General features: G+C 33.0%; 1 protein-coding gene across 1 annotated transcript in view; it reads left to right on the forward strand.

Moving 5' to 3' along the window:
* DPYD (dihydropyrimidine dehydrogenase) overlaps positions 1-24,309 on the forward strand; it is a 795,794-nt gene that overhangs the window by 174,648 nt on the left and 596,837 nt on the right. Inside the window, exon 4 of the mRNA XM_032422959.1 lies at positions 6,851-6,938. Coding sequence (XP_032278850.1) covers positions 6,851-6,938 — 88 coding nt within the window. The remainder of the gene's footprint in view (positions 1-6,850; positions 6,939-24,309) is intronic.

Raw genomic sequence — 24,309 nt, forward strand, 5'->3', positions numbered from 1 at the left:
CAGAAAAACATTTCAAAAATATTTTTATGTTTTTTTTTTTAATTCATTGACTTTACTGTAACTGTTTCTGTATTATAGATATATATAAACATGAATGTGTAATATTATTTCTAATAGTTGCAGTAATTTATTTTTTATTCCATTTCAACAATTCAGTTCTAAGTATGATCTTGTACTCTTAAATTGGTAACAGAGAGAAATTGGAAATGGGGGGGCACTCTTCCCTCACTGCTGCAACCTGCATTGATTTCATTCTCCCCTTTAAGTCCCAGCATAATTATCATCAGTACTACATATTTGGCAAATAAACCTTGTTTTCTTTACGCACTGCAGAATTGTTGTTTAGTATTGTTATTTAAATCTTACCTTATTATTTAGTATTTCTGTTTCTGATATCTGAAAAGCCCCAGCAGATTCCGAAAGCCTTCAGGATTGACCCTACTTCCTTTAGTTAGACTCGTTTCTCTTTTCAGACCTACTTAGTTTTATCTTCTGCATGTACGAAGGGTGTGTTTATTTTCTTTCAGTGAATCTTCCTGCAGTTATTAAGGTACACATCCTTTTTGTTCCACCTGTGCACAACAAAAACTTGTTTTCAAGTCAAATCTTTGTCACATCTTCTCTTGTAAGAAAGAGAAAAATCTAAGTTTAAGAGCAGCATCCTCAGGTATCACGATGATACTCTCTTTATGTAGTAAAATAAGACAGTATGTTTAAAAATGTTCCGAAGGTGATAGGCATGAAGTTTTTATGGAAATTTTTTATTTGCTCACAGGACAAGATGTACATGAGTTTGTGGCTTCTTATACTGTTGAGGTTTTTATAGCATACTTATTTTTTTTAAATCAAAACATGTTTAAAAACTATCTAATAACTGTCTATTCCAAAGTTATTTAAAATGTAATAAAATTAGCGTCCTAATTTTAGGAATTAGTGCCTCAATGACTATTAAGATTGTATAAGCCTTTGAAATCATGTGATACCGTAAAACCCTCATGTTTTCATCTTGACTTGAGAAGCTTCTTGAGGAGACCTTTTACTTTTTTTCCTTAAACTAAAATGGGACTCCAGGAGAGAGGATACTGTAGCCTTTTCCTAGCTGTGACTTCTAAACTGCTTTTTTCTCAGTCTTCAAATTACTCTGGCAAGGAGGCAGTGATGTTGGGAAGAGATAAAGTCAGTAGAACATCACCTTTTAAAATGCTCACCTGTCTTCATACATGAATGGGATAGTCCTGGGTGTAAGATGGTAAATATGTTCTAGTAGTTTCCTCGGCTGCCTTGGCCACTGGTCTTATTATGCTTCTGGGAGATTTCTGGAGCTCAATACTCTCATGTATGAAGTGGAGGTAAAAGCAATCTTATTAATTTTTAAGAACCAGTTATATATGAAGATCAAAAATGAGTATCAAAATTTAACCTAAGTCCTTCCATTCAATTCAAAGTATGCAAAAAGTGTAAAAGATACTTTTTTTTAACCATTAGTATCTGAGAAAACCAATAATTCTCAGATACAGACTACAGAAATATTGTAGAAAAGTTTTTAACTATGTTTTATTCCCAGACTCATGACCATGATCATCCAGCAAGATATTTTGAGTGTCATTTATATGAATTGTGTACTGTTTTAAATCTTGCTTGTTTTGAATTGTCTGGAAGCACCCACATATGAATGGTAATTTCTAATAGATAAATAGCTCTATTTAAAAATTATGTTTTGGTGTTAACCTATAAATTCAAATAAATATTAAAAGTCTTAAAACATGAACATCATTGGTTCAGCATCACCAAGGCAGAATGGTGCACAGCATAAAAAATTCAGTTTACTTTTCACAATGTTGCCATAGTTTCCTGGCCAAGCAGAATGGACAAGCTGGGCCAGGATGCATATTAGGAATATTTAAAATTAGTGCCACATACCCCTGAGCTAGTAACAATCTGTTGTGTAATCAGAGAAGCACAATCAGAAAGAATGTAGGAAAGGCTATTAATCGAATATTGAGAGAAGTGGAGAGAATTATTAGAATCTGGGAATTGCTCTTGACTGTTTAATGTATCAGAGCATTGAATTAGTCTCATCATGTTTTAAAGATACCAACTGTCTTTCTTGGGTGTTTCTGTTGTGATGGGATCTGGTACAAGGATTGTAAGGTGTGGAACTCAGACTTGTGTTAGACACTTCTAACCCCCCCCTTTCTTTCTTTCTTTCTTTCTTTTTTTTTTTTTTTTAAGATTTTATTTATTTGAGAGAGAGAGACAGAGATGGAGAGCGCATGAGCGGGGAGGAGAGGGAGATGCAGGCTCCCAGCTGAGCAAGGAGCCTTATGCAGGGCTCAATCCCAGCACCCTGGAATCATGACCTGAGCCAAAGGCAGGCACTTAACTGACTGAGCCACCCAAGCGCCCCTAACCCATTTACCCTGATTTACACTCCTTCCATTCAATTCTTTGCTGTTTCAGTAGAAATATTGCCAAAGTGGGGTAGGATATTAGTGTATGTATTCACCTATTCTGGTTATTATAGGGTAGGGAAGTTAGATCCTATACCTCTCTGCTACATTTCAGTTAGTTAGACCTTCCAAACAAAGGTACTAAACATGAAAGATCTGAAGCAATACAACATCAATATTAGGAAAATATTTTTTTCATGTAAATACTAACTTGCCTAGTTTGATTACATATAGACTAATACAGATTATATCATAGCCTGATCAGACAGTGCTAACTTGATTGAACCAAAGTCTAGCAAAAAAAACAAAGACAATGCAACATGATGTTTTAAGGTTTCCATACAGATTTGTGTGATTTTTTTTAACTGAGGAAGAAATTGTTATTTAAACTCATGGATTGGAAAATTCTTTTAATAAGCATAGGTTACAATTCCAGCTGCTCTGGATGCTTAACAATAGAAGAAGCAGGCATCTGTTTTCAGATGTGTGAAGAATGAAATGCTGTTCATTTCATGACTTACTATAATATTTTCTGGTGTTATGCCATAGAGTAAAACTGTCCAGCCTCACTAGGATTTGGGGAGAGGAATCATGGCTCTCTTTCCTTGGAGAAAGATCTGTATATCTCTAATAGTTTTTGTCCCTTAAGTAGCAGTACTAAAGTTTTCGTACATTTTTTATGGTCATGTTGAATCATGAAGGATTAATAGTATTAAGGATTCTATATTTTGCTTTTAATGAAATCCATCGTTATGCTATTAAATGTGGAAATGAAAAAAGTTTATCACTAGTAAAAAATCTAAGATGTTTCATTGCTTAAAAATTAATCTAATATACTTCTTTTAGTATAAATATAATTATTTGGGGATTAAAAGTATTACATAATTGTTTATCTGAATTAACTTTTGGCTCTTACAATGCATTTAAAAATAAACTGCATTATAACAGAGTAACTTTGAAACATAAAAGGGGAATTAAACGAATGAAGATAAAAACAAGTGTAATTTAAATGTTACTTCTAGGGAAAATTTATGTAGAACTGTGGTTTACAATAATTGTTGACATATTCCCCTAAGTACTGTGTCTGTGATTTTTCATGGTATCAATCATTTAAAGCAATTTAGGTAATAACATTCTGACATGCATTTCTGCTATTTTATTTACACCATTTGCCTACATCATTGTAATGCAGTACCTTTCTGATTTGGTACAGTAAATGCACTCTGTAATATCTATTATGGCATGGTCAAAGGATAATTTATTGTCAAATAGAAAAATAGGTCAACACTAATGTCACTTGATGATCAACCCTCCCCCCCCACCCCGCCCAAGTTTAATAAAACATCTCACCAGTATGCATTCCAGTGCAGTGGTTGATATTTTATTAGGACTACCTGGCTATAGCAGTAGTGTAATTACTGAGCTGTCAGAGTGATAAGTGGGATTAATGGCAGCCTGATGCACTTTAGTCTGCAGAGCGCTTAGAGAATTGCAAGATGGTATTATTATCAGAGTCTGCCCATTCTGGCATATTCATGGCACCAAAGGAAAAAAAAAAGAATGCTACAATTCAGGTTTGCATTGCCCTGCCTCATTAACATCTGACATTTCCAACAGCTGTTATTTGTGAACTAGCTCAATAATAAAAAGGGAATTATTTGGTAAAGAGGCTTAATAACCACAACTAAAAATCCTTACATTGTCAGTGCTGTTAAGTGAATCTGTTTGTGTTGAATTTAAGATTTCTCTAGAAGAACAGGGAAATACACTGTGCATTAATTTGGCTCATTCATATCTGCTGACAATATAACTTTATTTTTTAATTGCCTTATTCAAGATGGGTGTTAGAAAAAAGAAAAGCAGAAAACTTGTGACTTCATTAGGGATAAGCAGAATCTATATGATATAAATATGATATATATACACATGTACAGATACATACACATATGTATACTTATACATACATATACACACACACACATGCATACACAATGAAAAATAAGTACATTTGTTGCTTTAGTACTGTGAATTGCCAAATAGTTTTAAAACTGTTGAAATGACTTTTTAAAATGAATTAGAAGATATTTAAGATGGCGTATTATTTGCTAAATTTTTAGCTATTTTATTTTACTACATCATAGGAGATCCTTTCAAATCACTAATAATGTTCAACATATTTATCCATGTGAAGATAACACATATAATATCATCTCATTTCAACATCATAGACCAAATAGACCATGCATTATGCTCTGTTTGCACTGTTGTGCAGTGTATGCTGCTGATTACACTTTCAAGAATTTCTTTTTGAACTCAGTGACAGTGTTTTAGGGGAAAAATCATGAGTATGAGAAGATAGGAATTCAACTAAATGATAGATGTGAATCTAACAATGGCATTTAGAGAAATGATAGGGGAGAGGTTTAATGACTACATTTCAGAGAGGACAATTGATTATGAAAAGCCTTCGGTACTCATTGTGTAAAATTTAATTTAGAGAGAAGGGTAAGGGCACAAACCAGAGAAAAGAGATCAGATTTAAAAACAAGATATTAATTAGGTGCTGAGAAATTGGTTCAGACAATGACGAGGACTCTCCTACTCACAAAAGAATGACAAGGAGACCGGTATTGTTTTCTCAAGGAAATGAAGCAAGGTCTTTACACATGGAAGTAGATAGAAAATGAGCTAGCTAGTCACCTTTGTCACTGAGCAGTGTAGGATTCATTCTTAATGAAATTCTTGGAGAATTCTGGTCTTCTGACAAATGTGGCAGTGGTATATCTTTAAGTTTTAGATCTCCAGCCTAATTCTTCTCTACTCCTGCTCTCACTGTGTGACCGACCAACCTGGATTAGTTTATGTACCTTTTTATGTTTTCCAGGCCTGGGCACATATTGGGTCATTCTCTTGAGTGACCTTGCACTCCAAATCCCATCCTTTTCCACTTCCCTCGTGCCCATTCATTCTGAAATCTTCCCTTTGAGTATTACTCTTTCCAATGAGCTTTCTCTGCTTCTCTCCCTCCAGCACTACTGTTCCTCTTAAATACTCCCTTAGGATGCTATTTTCACCCAAATTCACATTAACAACTACCATTGCCTTTTATACATGTGAACTTCCTCCAAACTGCAAGGTGCATGAAAGCAGGACCATGGTGGTCTTGTTTATCAGTTTTATATCCTCATATCCCAGGTTCTGCCATGTAACAGGGGCTCATTAGATATTTATTAAGTGGATAAATAAATAACACACATTAATGTGCAAACTAAGGACCGTTCTAGCCTGTGGTTTCAGTCCTGATGTAGTAATTAAACTTGCTCTATGGAACCAACCATGCATATCAGATCACCTCAAAGGCTCCCCCCAAAAAATACAAATTCCGAGGCCAATAACTCAGACTCAGGAGGGGCTCCTCTGTGGAAACTATGACATTTATCAAGCTGGTTCTTAGACACACTAAAGTTTGAACCTATCTCTGGCCGGTTCCCCAGGAAGCAGATTTTGAAATGAGATTAGTACACAGGAAGTTTATTAGAAGATCAACATTTGTATAAGAGTGAAGGAATCAGGATTGGACAGACAGCCATAATAAAGGGTTCAGTGGGTCTCTGCAGACTTGTTCCCAAGTCTGGGCAAAGGTACTGGGCCTCTAACCTCTTCATTGACCTGTAATTGGAAGCAGCCTGCCATTGGAAAGAGAACATGACCTTGGTAAAGCCTGTTCTCTTTGGCTGAGGGTGCAGCAGCAGGGGAATAAATGCTTCGTTCTGGAAGGGGGTGGATCTGGGCTATGCATTGAAGTATGTACTACAAATCCCAGTTGCCATGTGAATAGTTTGTAGGTTAAAAAACATCAGAAAATTGGAGGGAGGGAGAGATGATGGGAGGGAAAGAAGGAGGGAGAGAGGAAAGGTGGGAGACAAAGTGGGAGGGATGAGGAGAGGAAGAAAGATGTAATGAGTGGTAAAATGAGAGAGACTTTGCTTTTGTGTTCGTATAATAATTGTGGTGTAAAGGCATACAAAACTTTTATCATAAAAGACTGCATTCTCTAAGCATTGTCAGTTTAGTTAGAGGTCAAAACAAGACTGGTTTAGTAAATGAGTAAATGATGTATCTTAAATAAGTATAGTCCTCTTAATCTCTAGGAGGAACATGGAAAGGATGGGCAGTTAACCTGAGTGGTGCTATTTTATGCATCTCAGAAGGTGTACAAAAAATGAAACACAGATGCTCTATATTTCCTGCTTAACAAAAGATTTTATACCTAAAAAAAATAGCACTATTTTATTTGTCCTTACTAGACACTAACTTTGAATGGGTATCGGGTACAGAATATATAGAATATTATCTCAGTTACTTTATAGTTTCTTTAATGTGGTCATTTTATTCCTTAGGTGCCTGAAATGTGTAGATGCCCCCTGTCAGAAGAGCTGTCCAACCAATCTAGATATCAAATCATTCATCACAAGTATTGCAAACAAGGTAAATTCAGATTTAGCTCTGCAAATGAAAATAACAGCACTTGATCTTGGTATCTACCTAGTATGACCTGTGATTAAAGCATAAAGCTTGTTTTAGTAAACTGGGTGAAGTATTGAAGATATGATTTCTATAGGCATGTAAAAATGTGGTACATTTTGTTAATTAGTCTCTTCCAAGTTGTGATATAATTTTTAGAAAAATGCATATTCATTGTTTATTGACTTAAAAATTAGTTTTTGTTGAAATTAATGATTTTTTAATCCAAGGCACTCACTGAATAGATTGACTGTAGCTTAAGCTTGCTAAATGCTTAGATAGGAACTGTCATTGATTAACAAAACACATTTCAAATTTGTGAAATATTTTTGTTTTAAGATATGTTTTGGTATTAAGTCTGGCACACTGAGACACATCAAGGAAATGGACTTTTCCCTGTTGCTAAAGTTCAGTTAATTTGTTTAAGATTTGGAATAAATCACAGAGACTAGATAAGAGTTATAACCAAAAAACACCCAAGACCAAAAAATAGACAACGGGTTTTTATGAGCTTTTATATTCCTTTTTGAACAAAAGGAATTTTAATCTTTTTTTTAAACTAATGTGAGAATAAGCCCAGTTTTTCATTCACTAAGTGAATGCTTGATTGAATAATTAATTAATTGTATCTTTTGTTTGTGAAAGGAGTATTGTGAGCTCTTAGCCAAGTGTCTGATGCTTTGGCAAATGGGCAAAAGCTGAAGGAAGTCTTCCCAAAAGGATGCAGAGAATCCTTCTTTTCACAGTGTTTGACGCTTATGTTCTAAAATGCTGTACAAATCCCATAAGTACTCCTTCAACAACCAGCTTTTTTATAAAGATCATTTCTCAATGTCAATTATTTAAAAAAAATATTTCAGGAGAAAAATGGTACATTTCTATAGTTTTAGGATTTCAAAAGAATTAATGTTATTACTTAGGTATATGGTATAGTATTAATCTACATGGACATATTCATTAGGATTTTAAGTCTAGGTTAAATATTTAGATTGAACACTTATTGTGAACCCAGGGAAAATTATTTATGAAAGAAAGCATCTGTCTTACAAGGTTGTGGTACAAACGAAATAATTCTTGTATGCGACCAACATAGTCATTATTTAACAAATATTTTGTTGATGTGGAATTATTAATTTCCCTCTACATTAAGTATGGTAAATATTATACAAGGGCTTACTGTTTTTGTAGCTGTTATTATTTATTGAGTAGCTTCTATGTACCAAACACAGTGACTGTATTGGGTTCCTGCTATGGCCCTGCCTTTTTTTTTTTTTTTTTTTTTAAGATTTTATCTATTTATTCAACAGAGAGAGACACAGCGAGAGAGGGCACACAAGCAGGGGGAGTAGGAGAGGGAGAAGCAGGCTTCCCCACAGAGGAGGGAGCCCGATGCGGAGCTCGATCCCAGGACCCTGGGATCATGACCCGAGCCGAAGGCAGACGCTTAACGACTGAGCCACCCAGGCGCCCCTGCCCTGCCTTTTAAGAGTTCATAATTTATGAGTAAAAACAGATACATTAAAAAAAAAAAAAGAACACCTTAACCATATTGGATATGGCTGGTGCTGCACCATATTGGATGTAGCTGGTGCTGCAATCTGTGCAATCCAGGAAGAGTATTCAGCATGGGCAAAGGCAGCAATGTGAGTGTGTATGTGACAAGTTTGGGCAAATATAATAACTCCAGTGTGGCTAGGGTAGGGCCTAGATTACAAAAAAAAAAAGTGATGGGAAAGAGAGAAAGCAATTAGACTGGGATTCAGTTGTGAAAATATTGTCATTCTATGCTCAATATTTGAGACTTAATCCCATGCATAGTAGAAAATCACCAATGCTTTATATTTGTTTTGTAATTAAGAAGATGAGTTCTAGTTTAGGAAGGGACCTCATTTATTAACTTTATATTATCCCAAACATCTATCATCACAAGACCTTTGTCTTATATGTGAAAATAAATAAATCATGTGAAACTTACATGTGAAATCTTCTTTGTTTAATAATGACTTCATAGAAATGGAATGAAACCAAATGTCCGAAGTTTAAAGACTGAAGTGTTTTGGCTAAAATTATTTCCAAGGTAGCACTCTTGACTTCAAGCATGAGAAGATATTACAGTTATGATCCATGCTAGCTAAATGTCCCCTAGATATTCCAAAATTCAGTGGTGATATTGTAATTCTAATTAGTGTATACCCCATTCATTCAAGGTCTATACAAATTTATAGAAAAAAAAAAAAAGAGCTAAAGGGAATAATGGTATTCTTTGAGAAGTTTATAAAATGTCTAAGCAAGATCAGAATCATCTCTATTTTAGGAAAACTTTCTGTTTCATTAGTTTGTCTGTATTCTTTACTGCCTAATGGAGCATTCTGCTTAGCTATATATTTAAACAGATTTTGATATGAAGAGAAGATATTTGGAGACATTTAATTGAAAATGTGATCTTTTGCCAGGCATTTAGGGAACTGTATCGTTAAGTAGTGTTTTGTTGAAGAATCACTGAAGTAATCATAAAAGGTCAGAGATTCTTGTTCTTTAAAGCCTGCGGCTTTTTAGATATTTACCAGCTGTGTACAATGTAGGCTCTCCCACATTGCTCTGCCATTGGACCTCAACTCAGGAGGGGGATTCTTTCCAGGTTGAGAGGGTAATTGAATCGCCGGACTCAATGAGCCTGTGCCTCTTTGAGAAAAGGATGTCACTTGTATTGTATTGTGTTAGGTTTCTGTGATTCAGGGAGTTTAGGCCAATACTTCCATTCTTTATTTTCTTACAAACTGGATTACAGCTCTAGTTTTCAAAGGTACACTCAATTCTATTGTACCTCCTCAGTCAGTTTTTCTCTGTTTCGTACATGCAGGCTGTTGTTTGCAATTGTATCTCCCAATCGGAAGTACACGTTTCAGAGTCATCAAACTGTGACTACTGGGTTATGTTTCTTGATAGCTTTCCTTTGGGAAAAAAAACAGTACTTTATATCAGAATGCATGAGGTTGATCTATAAATGTAGTGAAAAAGAATGACTGTTTTTCAAAATGTTCCTTCGTTTCATGATGCTTTATTTTAAACAATAGAGATACTTTCTCTTTTCAAAAGTTTCTGTCAAATTGTAAAGCATTGATTTTTCCACTGATTTGTATATTATATAGAATCCGTGTGCCCAGATTTGTGTGGCTTTTATACCTAGATAACTAAATTTAATAATACACATTAGAGGAAAGCTGACTAAATGACTCAATGTAAAGCTCTTCTTTTTGATAGATCCCCCCTGAAAGGATGAGAAGTCAGGGGAGAAACAAAAATGTCACTAGCAGAATTCATTTGATAACCATTGACAACAATATTTTTATTTAAAAGAAGTCATCTTGATATATGTTCATGTGTATATGTGTATGTTTGTACACATATATACACACACATACATATCCCTGATAAAGTGTTACAAAGCAGAAGTGCACTCAATAGATTTACTTCATCCTCCTCTTGGGTTTGCTTTTCAATTACAATGGCTAAGTGGTTTAATACCTTTTTCAAGTAAAATGTTGATCATTTCCAGAATAATTTCCTAAAAACATAGCTCTAATTATATCACTGCTTTATTCAAAAAATGTCAGTGGCTTCCCAATGCCTAGAAACCAATGTCCAAATACATAGCCTATTATGTAAGCCTATTGAGTTTTCTCCCACTATCATGACAGAGAAATAAGGAGATGAAAAAAAAATTAGGAAGCCCACAACTTATTACCCAATAGTATTTGAAAATATGAATATTTTAGATATGTAAAATAAAAAGGTAGTGGTAAGATTTCTTTTGGTATGCAAGGCTAGTTTCCTCACTTGTTTTGCTAAAGGATAACTATGAGTACCTCTGTTCTTTCTAAGAGGACTGTCAGAAACTTACCTCCCTGCTGCCATAAAATGGTGCTCAAGAGAACACAGCTTTTAAAAACTCTGTTATGCGTTTAGAGGGTAAACAAGTAGAGTTGAATATGCCATTTGGCTTAAATAAATAGTTCTGAATTCATGTGTTAATTTCATTTATAGTTGAGATGCCAATATTTGAGTAATGTGAAAAATGTTTTTTTCTAGGACTGGGTGAATTCAAATTTTTACAGCTGCTTTATAGTATGGGTCTGTGTCATTTAGGGTGTTAATCTGAGTGGGTCTTCTGGTAGAGAGTAAAGTACTATACTTCAAATTAGCTCATCCCTAAGTCATAAAATACTGTTTTCTGTCTATTAATTTTATCCTTTTAAAACTTGGTAAGATAGTATTGTTATGCTTTATTAGTCAATATTGGATTAGCTTTACTCACATTTTTGCCAATTTTCATTTTTTTTTTCCTTTTCTTATCTTTTTTTTTTCATTTTGGAGTTGCCATGGGAAAGTGGTTTACTTTTGCTTGTACTGATGTTATTGGAAAATTAATAGAAACCTAATTATTGCTCATTTGAGTGTTATGTGTCTTTGGAGGGGAGCTGTTTTAAAGATCTTTTTATCTTTAGTGTTCAACTGAACAGTGATTTATCTAAGTTGTATTTTTTTTTTAAGATTTTATTTATTTATTTGAGAGAGTGAGTGAGAGAGTACATGGGCAGGTGCAGAGGGAGAAGAAGGCAGAGAAGCAGACTCCGCTGCTGAGCAGGGAGCCTGACGTGGGGCTTGATCTTAGGACGCTGGGATCATGATCTGAGTCAAAGGCAGATGTTTAACCAGACTGAGCCACCCAGGCGCCCCTAAGTTTGGATTTCTTTTTGTTTATCCTGCTTAGTTTTCACTGGAGTTCTTGAATCTGTGCATTGATGACTTTCATCAGTTGGGGGAATTTCTCATTGACTCTATCATTTCCTTATGGAGCTCCTATTAGATATATGTTAAACCTTTTTACTTTATTCTCCAGGAGTGTTAACTTATCTTTTTTTGTTTTTTGTTTTGTTTTGTTTTAATTCATTTTCCAAGCCTGTCCTTAAATAATATAAAAGTACTCATTTTCGTACTCTGGGAGTTCTACTAAACTTTCTCTCTGTCTGATTGTACTGTTGGTAGTGTCTACTGCTTCCACTGATTGTGCTTTATTTCTTCATATGTTTATTTATTTATTTATTTACTCACTCTGCTTTTCTCTGAAGCTTTATATGTAGAAATTCTGTGGGGAGTGCAATGAATACATTTTTCCTTACAAGGGATCTATATCTGCTATGTTCTCAGAGGACCTGAAAATGGGATCCAGTATTCACCTGGTTTAGCAAATGCCTCTAAGATGATTCCACTTATTTTTCTGTCTTATTGCCTTGTCATTTTCTGTCTTGGACATGACAGCTCATGAATATATTCATGATGGCTTTTTAAAAATATTTTACCTATAATTTTACCTTTTTAAATCTACTCTTGTAGCAGATAATTATTTCTCAATACATGTGGAAAAGTGCAATAATTATTTAAGATCTAATGGGTAGTCTAGATTGATTGAAACCCAGATTAGCAAATACTGAAATAATAATTGGGAAGCTATATGAAAGAAAGAAACCTTTGAAAAATAAGACAAAAAGAGATTTGCCACATCAGATCTTAAACTCACTGTAAAGCTTCTATAATCAACATGTAGTGTTGGTACAGGAATACACATTTTCTGGAGCAGATGAAAGTCTGTAAAAAGAAACAAGTAAATATGAGAATGTAATATGTAATGAAGAGTGCATTTCAATTCAGTAGAAACTGATGGGTTCTTTGAAAAATCATTCAGGTATAATTTTGAAATTACTTTAAGAACCCCCCATTAGGCCATGTAACATAAATTTTAAATGGACTAACTTTTAAATATTAAAAAAAAATTAAAAATAATTTGGAAGCTATAAATTATCTGAGAATAAATTTTACTACACACATTTTTATATAAAGCTAACCCAACTTGAAACAAAGTGATTTTTTTTTTTTTACCATGCATTAACTTATGTTATCAAAGTGTTCCTGGATATTTAAATAATAACCTAATCCAGTATACACATAGGCAGATGTCATAAATGTTACATAAGAGGTATACACAAACGATTAATAACCTTATTAGAGATGTCTTACTTCCATATTAGCCAGAAATATGTAAATCAAAGGATGGGATACCACTTTTATCTCATCAGATTGTTGAAGTCAAGAAGTTTAATAACCACTTTTCTCTCATCAGATTGTTGAAGAAGTTTAATAACCTCCTAAAGCTGGAAGGAAACAATAAGCATCACACAGTAGAAATATATTTGTAAATTACCATTTTGAAATATATTTGTAAAATACCATTGTGCCAACAGTGCTTTATTATGTGCTCTTCCTAGAAAAATAAAAATACCACCATGTAATGGTATAGGTACACAATATTTTATTGTAGCAATTGTAGCATCATTTAAAGTAGCCAATACCTGAGACAGCTATAGTGCCCATCATTATGAAAATTGCTTAGTCTGTTTATATTATGTATTATATATTATTTATTATATTTTAATATTTATTATGTTTAATATTTTGTGTTTATGTATAATATGTTTATGTTTATATTATGTATAATATTTATTTACATTTAATATTTATATTATGGAATGTTGTGAGACTATTCTTAAAAATATATTATTATTATATTTATTGACCTAGAGGGATATCTCTCTTAAGTGAAAAAAAGTAAGTTGCATATTAATATGAATAACATATTATCTTTAGAAAAAAATCCAATTTATATATAAGGAAACATGGCATAGAAGGATATAATTTAACTTTAGTTTCCTCAGGTGGTTGAGGTTGAAGGAGGGTGAAGAGAAGTTATTAACATTTTTCTTAGAAATCTCCATATTACTTTACTTCTACAATGAGTATGTATATTTTTAAATAAAAATAATAAGTTAAAGTCACTAGTAACATAATATAATAAAGCAGAGAGGTTAAAGTTTTTATTTTGGTGTAAAGAGTGAAAAATCCAGACTTTCTTTTTTTTCTCTAAGTGACAATAATTTCAAATCTGCTGAATAATATAGTTTCCCACTGTCCTAAAATGCCACATTTATCATATATTTAATTTCACCTTTATTTAGGTATATTTTCAACCCTCTATTTGTCCTGCCAATCTATCTATCTTTGACAGGACCAAGGTGTTTTAATTACTGTACTGGGTAATATACCTTATCATTGACTAAAGCCATTTCCCTGATAGTATATTAATTTTCAGAATATCCTAACTTTTGTCTGCATATAACACTAAAATGAAAAAAAGCTCTACAAAATAATTATTGAACACTGTGTTCAGACTATAATAAAATATTAATTTAAAATTATTAATGCAAATGTATGCCCATTTCTCCTCATTCATTTATCAATTGATATAACATTAACTGAATATTCCAGAATTCATTCGTTAATTTTAATATATAACTTCCTAGTGTTGAATCTGGCAAATGATAGGATACTAAATTTACTAGTGTTAAAGGACTGGAATATTATTTTCAAAATGTCCCATCTTCTTTAATGTATTCTGCTGAAAAAGATAAATAGATGTTACATTGTCTATTGAATCATTAATGCTTATGCAAAATCTATCTTGTTTCTGTTTTGTAATATATATCTTTGGGCCTTTAAAAGGTTACATTTTTACTTTTAATCACAGCTAATACAATCTGTAATAGTAACGGCTTTTCTTCATATTTGTTTCAAAAGATGAACATTTAGTTCTGGAAAACCTTCTGTAACTCAAAGCACTGTTTAGTCAATTTATTACAAAATGTAAGTGATATAAAAGTAATGTCACTATAACTAAATGATAAAAGATTTCCATTTTACAACTTAAGCCAATTTTATATGAAACAAGTAATACCATATTGTTTGTGGTTGTATGTTATGTGTGGACACATTTAAACATATGCCTTTGTTAATATTTTTTAGAACTTAAATTATTTAAAAGATAGAACAGTTACAATCTAGTTTTATATATGTATGTGTAAATTAAACTGGAGTCACAATTTTTTCTTTAGTGAATCATGACAAAGGAAAATCTTTATAAACACATAAGATACTGGTTAGAATATTTTTTAATATTAATAGGTAAAAATAAATGTAACAGAACCTAGGTGAATGGAATTTTAATTTATCTAGCTATCTTATTGTATAGAAAGGAAATTCAAAACCCATCAAGGCTAAGTGATTTATCCCAGATCCTATAACTACTTGATAGAATAACTAAATTTTCTTGATTTTTTTTCTAGTGTGCTTTTGTCCACATCAGTCTACACAATCTGTATGAATAATGTATGTATATTATGAGTCATTATTAAAATATAAAGTATATAAAATATAAATGTAAAATATATATGTAAAATAGAAAATGCAGGGCATAAAATATAGAGGATATTATATTTATATATACATATAAGCAACATATTTTCTATCATGACAATTTTGTAAGTGCTATTAACATCTTAAATGATAGGTAAAATGTATAACATAGTAGACTTCATCGTTTTAAAAATTTTTTATTTAAAGTCAATTAAGTTAACATCTACTGTATTACCAGGGGTAGAATTCAGTGATTCATCAGTTGCATATAACACCCAGTGCTCATTATACCAAATGCCCTCCGTAATGCCCTTTACCTGATTATCCCATCCCCACCCCCCACCTCCCGTCCAGAAACAGCAAACTTCATCTTAAGGAAATTTGGGTTTAGTTTTCTGAAAACTGGTAAATTGAAAAATGTAGGTAAATTATTATAATCAAAACTAGTTTTACTTTTGAAAGTAGTAATAGGTTTAAATTAATGTACTTGGAATGGAGAGTTTTCTGGTGAATTTATTTGTACCCATTGTACAAATAGTGGCTGATAGCTGGTCTTATGAGCCACAATATAATAACGCAGTATGGTAGACACTGCAGCACCATGTCAATTCAGAAATCTCACATTCTTGTCAGTGAAGAGCAAGCCCTCACAAAATAATCTGACTTTATTCTGTTTGAAAAGAAGAAAACAGGAGTGTTATAGTCTAGTTCTAATAGCATAAATAAAGAAATTTTGCCTTTATTACTAATTATCTTATACATATAATTTTTTACAACAGTCACTGGATTTGTTGTTTTAAATCTTGTTCGAGATAAGTTAGTTACTTTTCCTTGTATAGTTTTTGCTTCTTTCTTGCTATCTTTCTTATTGTGCTTCCTAACATGAATTTTCTTTAATAAACTTTAAAATCTTAAACCTTAGGATTAACATTATAAGAAAACCTTTTTTAGCTAGAAAAAGCCTAGGGGGGATGGGGTGCAGACTTAAATTTATTAAGTCTGTTCTGTGTTGTGTGATGTACTAGGCATGCTACCTGTGTCAGATTAAAAAAAATACTTAGTGCAAATATGATGAGTTAAGAAGGAATTTTGATCTGCATTTTTTTTAAATATTTTTTTTTAAGATTTTATTTATTTATCAGAGAGAGAGAGAGACAGAGGCAGGCAGAGGGAGAATTTTTTAAATAAAATATTTTAAAACGATGAAGTCCCCCTATGTGGGACTTGATCCCAGGACCCTGGGATCATGACCTGAGCCGAAGGCAGAGGCTTAACCGACGGAGCCACCCAGGCGTCCCTGATCTGCATTTTTCAAGTGATGAAACTGAGATTAAGAGATACTAAATTTTACCCCAGTATAATATAAGCAGAATTAAATTCAGAAACCTGTGTGCACGCACCTGTGTGCACCTTCACATGTGTTTCCTAGTTTAGCATCTCAAGGTCAGATAAAAAATTTTTATTTTCTACAAGAATAATTCTTTCCTTACACATTCATAGTTCTAAAAGTCTAATCATATCGTGCAAAACTTTTCTAAAATTTAGTATGTCTGAGATATGAAGGGAAGGTTTTCAGAGTAAAACCAGGCAAACCTATCTATACCCCTCTGTCCCCAGAAGAGTGAATACTGGGAGGGCAGGAGTTTTTGTGGGTTCTGTTAATGATAGGTTCCCACTCTCCTTTGCCAAATGTCTGAAGACCATTGGGTTGTTCACTGAGAGATGGTGATAGCTTGACAGTGTGCCCTGTGCTTATACTTTCTGTATGTACTATTAGGGACATTTTCTATTAAATTAATGTACATTAGCACACTCACCGTTAGACAACTAAGTCTAGAAGTATAAGTAATGTTAATTCACCCTTCTCACACTTGCAAACTTACTGAACTTTCCCAAGTATTTTTTAAATGCAGCAGATTGGAGTTTATCTTGGAAGGATGCTTCCATCTGTGAAAACTCTCATTGGAAAAAGCAAGAACACTTTAAAATAAATCCACCAGCTGTTTTGATAATGTTGTGGTGATATGAAGGTCTGAATATGATAGGACTATTGGTTAAATTCGTTATAACATATCAGATGATAACTGGTTTGTGAGTTTTTCATGTTTCTTGATAATGACTTAAAAACCATTCAATTGTAGAGAGATGACATTAGTACAATTTCAAGTTATAACTTTAAAAATAAAAGGCAAAGAATAAAAGTTAAGGTTGTCTTAAAATTAACCCACACACAAATGGCACATGTTATAGCTTCGAACAAGCTTTTAAAAACCCCAATGAGTAATAGAAAATTCAACACCTGCAAAATATGGGTAAGTTAATGGACTAGAGAACATTCAATGCATGTTCTTTTGTGTTGATATAAAAAAACAAACATATCAAACATCAATTTGTGTTTTAGATTTTTGCTTAAAGGAGTAAAAGTCCTCATAAAACGAATCTGTGCACAAAAGATCAGATATTTAATTTTTATCCCTCCCAACATAACCCTGTACATTTTTCTTCACACAATAGAAGACTAAAATACTTGTGAATGATTGAATAAACTGAAGAAACCAGGTGAAGTGATTGTGTATTTTCTAGAAGGAGACTACTGGGGTATCTTTAAAGTACCCTTCTAAATTTAAATTTTATAGCCTTTGCTTTTAGAAAGGTTTAAAAGCTCGCAGAATAGGAGTCAAACCTCTTGTTTAGAAGGAGAACTCAAGAAATCTCTCCACTTACTTTGAGAGAAAAAAAAATTGATATTGATCTTGACGTTCTTGATGGGAACAGCTGAGGAGGTGTTCCCTTTCTAACAGGTTTCTGAATGTCTTTGACTCTGAATACCCAGCTTCCTACACAGTAGAGTTATCTACCATTTGTTCAGAGTTATTTGTGAGAGGAAGAGTGCAAAGGTGATTTCTGAATCATTGCTTGATGTTGGCTCAGACCATTTTCAAAACCATGTTTGTGTATTCTGATAAATGCTAATGCATTCCTTTTTTAATGTATCATCATGTCTTCTTCACTTTCCCTGTTTTCTCCACTGTCCTGAGAGTTTCCACAGCCTTTATACAATAATCTTCCCAATTAGTCCTTTAATACTAGCACCTTTTATTAAAAAGCTTCAATTAGATACTAAACCCTTAGATTGGAAGTGAAATTTTTCCATAATTTGTTCCAAGCACATTAAAAATATATCTTCTAATCATCATTTCCTAAATGAATCTGTGAACATCTCAACATAATAAAGACCTTGTATGAAAAACCCACAGCTAGCATAATACTCAGTGGAGAAAAACAGAACTTCTCCCCTAAGGTTAGCAACAACGCAAGGATGTCCACTCTCACCACTTTTATTCAACATAGTACTGGAAGTCCTAGCCACAGAAATCAGACAAGAAAAAGGAATAAAGGCATCCACATTGGTAAGGAAGAAGTCAAACTTTTACTATTTGCAGATGGCAATCTGCACATATTATTTTTTATTTCTAAATAATATCATTATATGGATATACTACTTTTTTAGCTCTTCATCAGAGATGGGCATTTAGGTTGTTTCTACATTTTAGCTATTAGGAATACACTACTTTGAACATTATTGTATGAGGTTTTACATGGACATATGTTGTAGATTTTTTTTGGTGTACACTAAAGAGTGGAATTGCTGAATCATATGATAACTCTATTTTTACCCCTGTGAGCAACCGCCAAACTATTTTTCAAAGTACCGACACCATTTTTCAATCCCATCAGCAAGATATGATTGTTCCAATTTCTCCACATCCTTCTCAACATTTTTTATTGTATGTCTTTTTTTAACTTAAAAAATTGTTTATTTTTAAAATTTTTTAAAAAAATTTTCTTCACATTTTTCTTTTAAAGTTTTTATTTAAATTCTAGTTAGTTAATATACAGTGTAATATTGGTTTCAGGAGTAGAATCATAGTGACTCACCACTTACGTATAAGATCCAGTGCTCATCTCAACAAGTGCCCTCCTTAATACCCATCGCCCATTTAGCCCTTCTTCTGCCCACCTCCCTTAGTTTGTTCTCTGTAATTAAGAGTTTCTTATGGTTTGCCTTCCTCTCTCTCTGTCTTTCTTTTTTCTTTTTCCCCTTTGTTCATCTGTTTTCTTTTTTTTAATCTGTTTTATTTCTTAAATTCCACATATGAGTGAAATCATAGGGTATCTGTCTTTCTCTGACTTATTTTGCTGAGTGTAATACACTCTAGCTCCATCCACATCATTGCAAATGGCAAGATTTCATTCTTTTTGACGGCTGAATAATATTCTGTTGTATATATTATTATGCCTTTTTCACGGTATCCAGCCAAATGGGTTAAGAAGTGGTATCTCATTATTTTGACTAGCATTTCTCTGATAGCTAATAACGTTTAGCAACACTTATGCTTATTGGCCATTTGTATGTTTTTGGAGAAATGTTCATACTAATCCATTGTTGATTTTTTAGTGAGTTATATTGTCTTTTTTGTTAGTGAGTTATAACTCTTCATATATTTTAGATGAAAATTTCTTACCATATATGAACTTTTCCTGTTCTGTGGTTTGCCTTTTAACTTTCTTGGTGGTGTTCTTTGTAGCACAAAAGCTTTTAATTCTGATGAAATCCTGTTCATCTATTTTTGTGTGTGTGTGTTGTTGCTTGTGCTTTTGTTGTTATGTTGTTATAAACCATTGCCTAATCCAAGGTCTTGAAGATTTATTGCTATATTGTCTTATAAGAGTTTTAAAGATTTATCTCTAACATTTAGACTTGTAATCTATTGTTAGTTAATTTTTATGTATGTTGTGTAATAGGGATCAACTCCATCCTTTTGCTTATGGATATTCAGTTATCACAGCATTTCTTAAAGAGAATATTCTTTCTTTATAGAATTGTCTTGGAACCCTTGTCAGAAAACAAATTGAACATAAAAAATGAGGGTTCTGTCTAGACTGTCAATTCTGTTCTGTTGGTCTGTATGTGTGTTATTATGCCAGTACCACACTGCCTTGATTCCTGTAGCTTCATAGTAAGTTTTGACATCAGGAAATGTGTTTCCTCCAACTTTGTTCTTATTTTTCACAGATGTTTTGCCTACTCTGGTTCTGGATCTCTTGGTTTTTCATATGAATTTTAGTCAGTATGCCAATTTTTGCGAAGAAATCTGCTACGATTTTGATAGGGATTGCACTGAAGCTGTAGATAAATTTGGGTAGTAGCATTATCCTAACAATAAGCCTTCTAATTCATAATCATGGGCTGTCTTTCCATTTATCTAGGTCTTCATTAGTTTCTTTCAGCAATGGTCTGTTTTCAGAACATATGTTTTACACAGTTTTGGTAAATATAGTCCAAATAATTTGTATTTTGATCCTCTTAGAATTATTTTTTTATTTCATTTTTGTTTTGTTCATTGCTTTATACATTGTGTGTAGAAATAAAATTGATTATTGTATATTGATTGATCTTACGCCCAACATGCTAGCTACAGTCATTATTAGTGCTGTATTAGTCAGGGTTCTGCATAGAAATGGAATGGAAAAAAAAAAAAAAAAAAAAATATATATATATATATATATATATATATATATATATATCAATGTCCAAACTCCACCAGGCAGGCTCCAAAAGGGACAGATTTTCTTCCTGTTGCCTGTTCTTGTGCTGTTCAGGTCCTCAGTGGGTTGGCTGATGTCCACCCAGTTGAGTGATAATTGGGGAAGGCAATCTACTTTGGTGAGTCCACCAATTTAAAAAACTAATCTCATATAGAAATGCCTTCTTGTACCCACCCCAAAATCATGTTTAATATGGGCATCCCATGGCACAGTCAAGTTGACACATAAAATTAAGCATCATAGTGCTAATAGTTTTTTAGTGGATTTTAGGATTTTCTATATACAAGGTCACTTCATTTACAAGTAGAAATAGTTTTACTTCTTACTTTCCAGTTTGAGTAGCTTTTATTTCTTTTGTTTGCCACATTATTTGGATAAAACCTCCAGTACTATACGGGATAGATGTGCATCCTTGTATTGTTCCTGATGCTAAGGAGAAAACATTCAGTTTTCAGCATAAAGTAAGATGTTGGCTGTGGTTTTTAAACAGATGTCCTTTATTAACCCCTAAAATGAATTAATGACTTTATGTTTCTGGTCTGTTGTGAGTTTTTATCATGAGAGGTATTGATTTTGTCAAACACTTTTCTGCATTTTTTGAGATGATCCTTTGATTTTTGTCCTTTATTCTACTGATGCAGTGTACTATATTAATTGATTTAGGGAATGATAAACCAACCCTGCATTCCTGAGATAAATTCCATATATATATTTTGGAATTATTTGTGAAGAATTGGTATAAATTGTTGAATACTTGGTAGAATTCAACATTTAGGCCATGTCAGCCTCAAATGCTCCTTGAATCACCTTTACTATCTTACTGATTCCTTATTTAATGATTCCTTATACATTAATGAGTCAAGTGAAATCTTTGATACATGGTCCTTCTCTATGTGTAAAGGAATCCTGTCTTAACTTTTGAAAAGTATACTTTGACAGCATAGTGCTTTACTGTTGTCCTTTACCAGTGACACCAACAAAGACTTTCACAAAGACAATGGCAAATATGACCAAATTTAAGGAAAGAAACAGATTAATCTTAAGATAAAAAGACTTTTACCTTATAATAACTTCTCATTGAATTGATGGAAAGATCAAAAATACGGGAAATATACCAAAAAATCGTCTAAGAGGGATGCCTGGTGACTCAGTCGGTTAAGCATCTGCCGCCTGCTCAGATCATGATCCCAACGTCTTGGGATCAAGTCCCACATAGAGCTCCCTGCTCAGCAGGGAGCCTGCTTCTCCCTCTGATGCTGCTCCCCCTGCTTGTGTACTCTCTCTCTCTGACAAATAAGTAAATAAAATCTTTTTAAAAAATCATCTAATAAAGTATAAAGTGTAATTAATGAGCTAGCTACATGCTCTCCAATTTATACTGAAAAGAGCTGTGTTTTACATCAAGATACATATTAAATCTGAAAAATAATAATGTAACTAAATTTTATAACCTATTCAGTATTGAACAGTATTCTTTATTTTTTAAAAGATTTTATTTATTTATTTGACAGAGAGATAGAGAGCACAAGCAGGCAGAGCAGCAGGCAAAGGGAGAGGGAGAAGCAGGCTCACTGTTGAGCAGGGAGCCCGATGTGGGGCTCAATCCCAGGACCCTGGGATCATGACCTGAGCTGAAGGCAGACGCTTAACCGACTGAGCCACCCAGGCACCCCTGAACAGTGTTCTTTAGTATTAGAGTTTATCTTGGTCTTTATGAGTATGTGGTCATATATATGGCTTTGAATCCTGGCTCTGCCACTTTATATGCTCTATGATCCTTTGGCAAATTATTTATCCTTCCTACCCCAGTTTCCTTATTTATAAGTTGAATTTAATAACACATTCCTATTATGTATTCTGAAAATATGTACTGAAGAACCATTCTTATGTGTTAGACATTACTGTTGGTTGCTAAGGAGACACATTGAATAAGACAAATACTGTTAAACCACCGTGAATACTATTAAAACCATGCAGTAAGATCTATTTTTATATGTTTTATTCAATTATGGAATGCCAGTTTGATTCTTTATAAATAGATCACAGTATTCTGGTTATATTTTGAATTGTTTCATCTATTTTGTTTGTCTGTTCTTTTTCTAAATTTTCATGAAGATTATTTTCAAGTCTTTTTCTGCTAACTCCAATTTCTGTATCAGACCTGTGGGTCTGCTTGACTGATTCATTTTTTCACTGATTATCAGGCATTTAATTCTGTCTTGTCTTATGCTTAGAAATTTTTGATTAGGTGCTGGACATTTTATATAAGATGATTGATGATAAAGATTAAATAAAGGTCTGGCAAACTGCTGGTAATGTACTAAGGAGTCAAGAAATAGTTAAGGTTATTTCTGTTGTTTATTATCATCAGTATTCTATAGTCTCTAGGAATTTATATTTATGATTGAGGTTAGTCAGGGAGCAATGTGTGTGTTTTCAAAGACCTTAAAAAGTATTGTAAACAAAAGATAAAGGAGAATAAATATAGTAGTTTCATACCATTAACTGCATTCTATCATCTCTTTAACATATTTTATAGCAGTTTTGTATTTACAGAAAAGTTGTGAAGATAGTACAAAGAATCCCTATATAGACCTGTACATTTTCTCTATTATTAATATCTGACATTACTGTAACACATTTATTATAATTAATGAAACATTGTTTCTGTATTATTACTAACTAAAGTCTATGTCTTCTTCAGATTTCCTTAGTTTTCATCTAGTGCCTTTTTTCCTTATCTAGGATCCTGTTCAGAATAGCATATGACATTTAGTTGTCATGTTCCCTTAGGGTTATCTTGAGTTTTTTATTTTCTCAAAGTTATCCTTATTTTGATGTACTTGACAGTTTTGAGGAATACTGGTCAGGTCCAGGTCTTACTTTTAATTAGAGAAAAAAATAATCCCCATCTATTCAAGTTATTCATTCTTAGTCAATAATGATATAATTGTACAATGTATGAACAAGTTTGGTTCTAAAAACTCGATAGAATGAGTAGGGTTTTAAGTTATTCTATAATAATCAAAGAAGTAATGAGAGATGAGCATGTCAAGGTCTCATCCAGGAGTGCCTGTAAAATAAGTTTCATATGCATCTTTGGTTTATAGTATGTAATTGAAGGATGATAATCAACACAGAGTGCCATATATATAGTCTCTCTGGACAAGCCAGATTAAAAAAAGGGAAAGAGGGTCCTAGATGCTTTTAATTTAGTTAAATGGAGGATAACTTGAGTTTAACCTTTTTGTTTGTTTTTTTAAAGTTTTAAGATTTATGTTTTAAGTTTGTTCAATCTACCTAACTTACCTTTTTTAAAAATGAAAAGAACAGTTCTTGTCAGGGTATAGTTAGATGCCTTGTGAAAGAAAACTGTTTACAGAACATTTATATTTTAAATTTTGATTTTCCAAAATTGATT

This window comes from Phoca vitulina, unplaced genomic scaffold (assembly GCF_004348235.1).
Source record: "Phoca vitulina isolate PV1807 unplaced genomic scaffold, GSC_HSeal_1.0 scaffold2, whole genome shotgun sequence".
NCBI classification, from domain to species: Eukaryota; Metazoa; Chordata; class Mammalia; order Carnivora; family Phocidae; genus Phoca; species Phoca vitulina.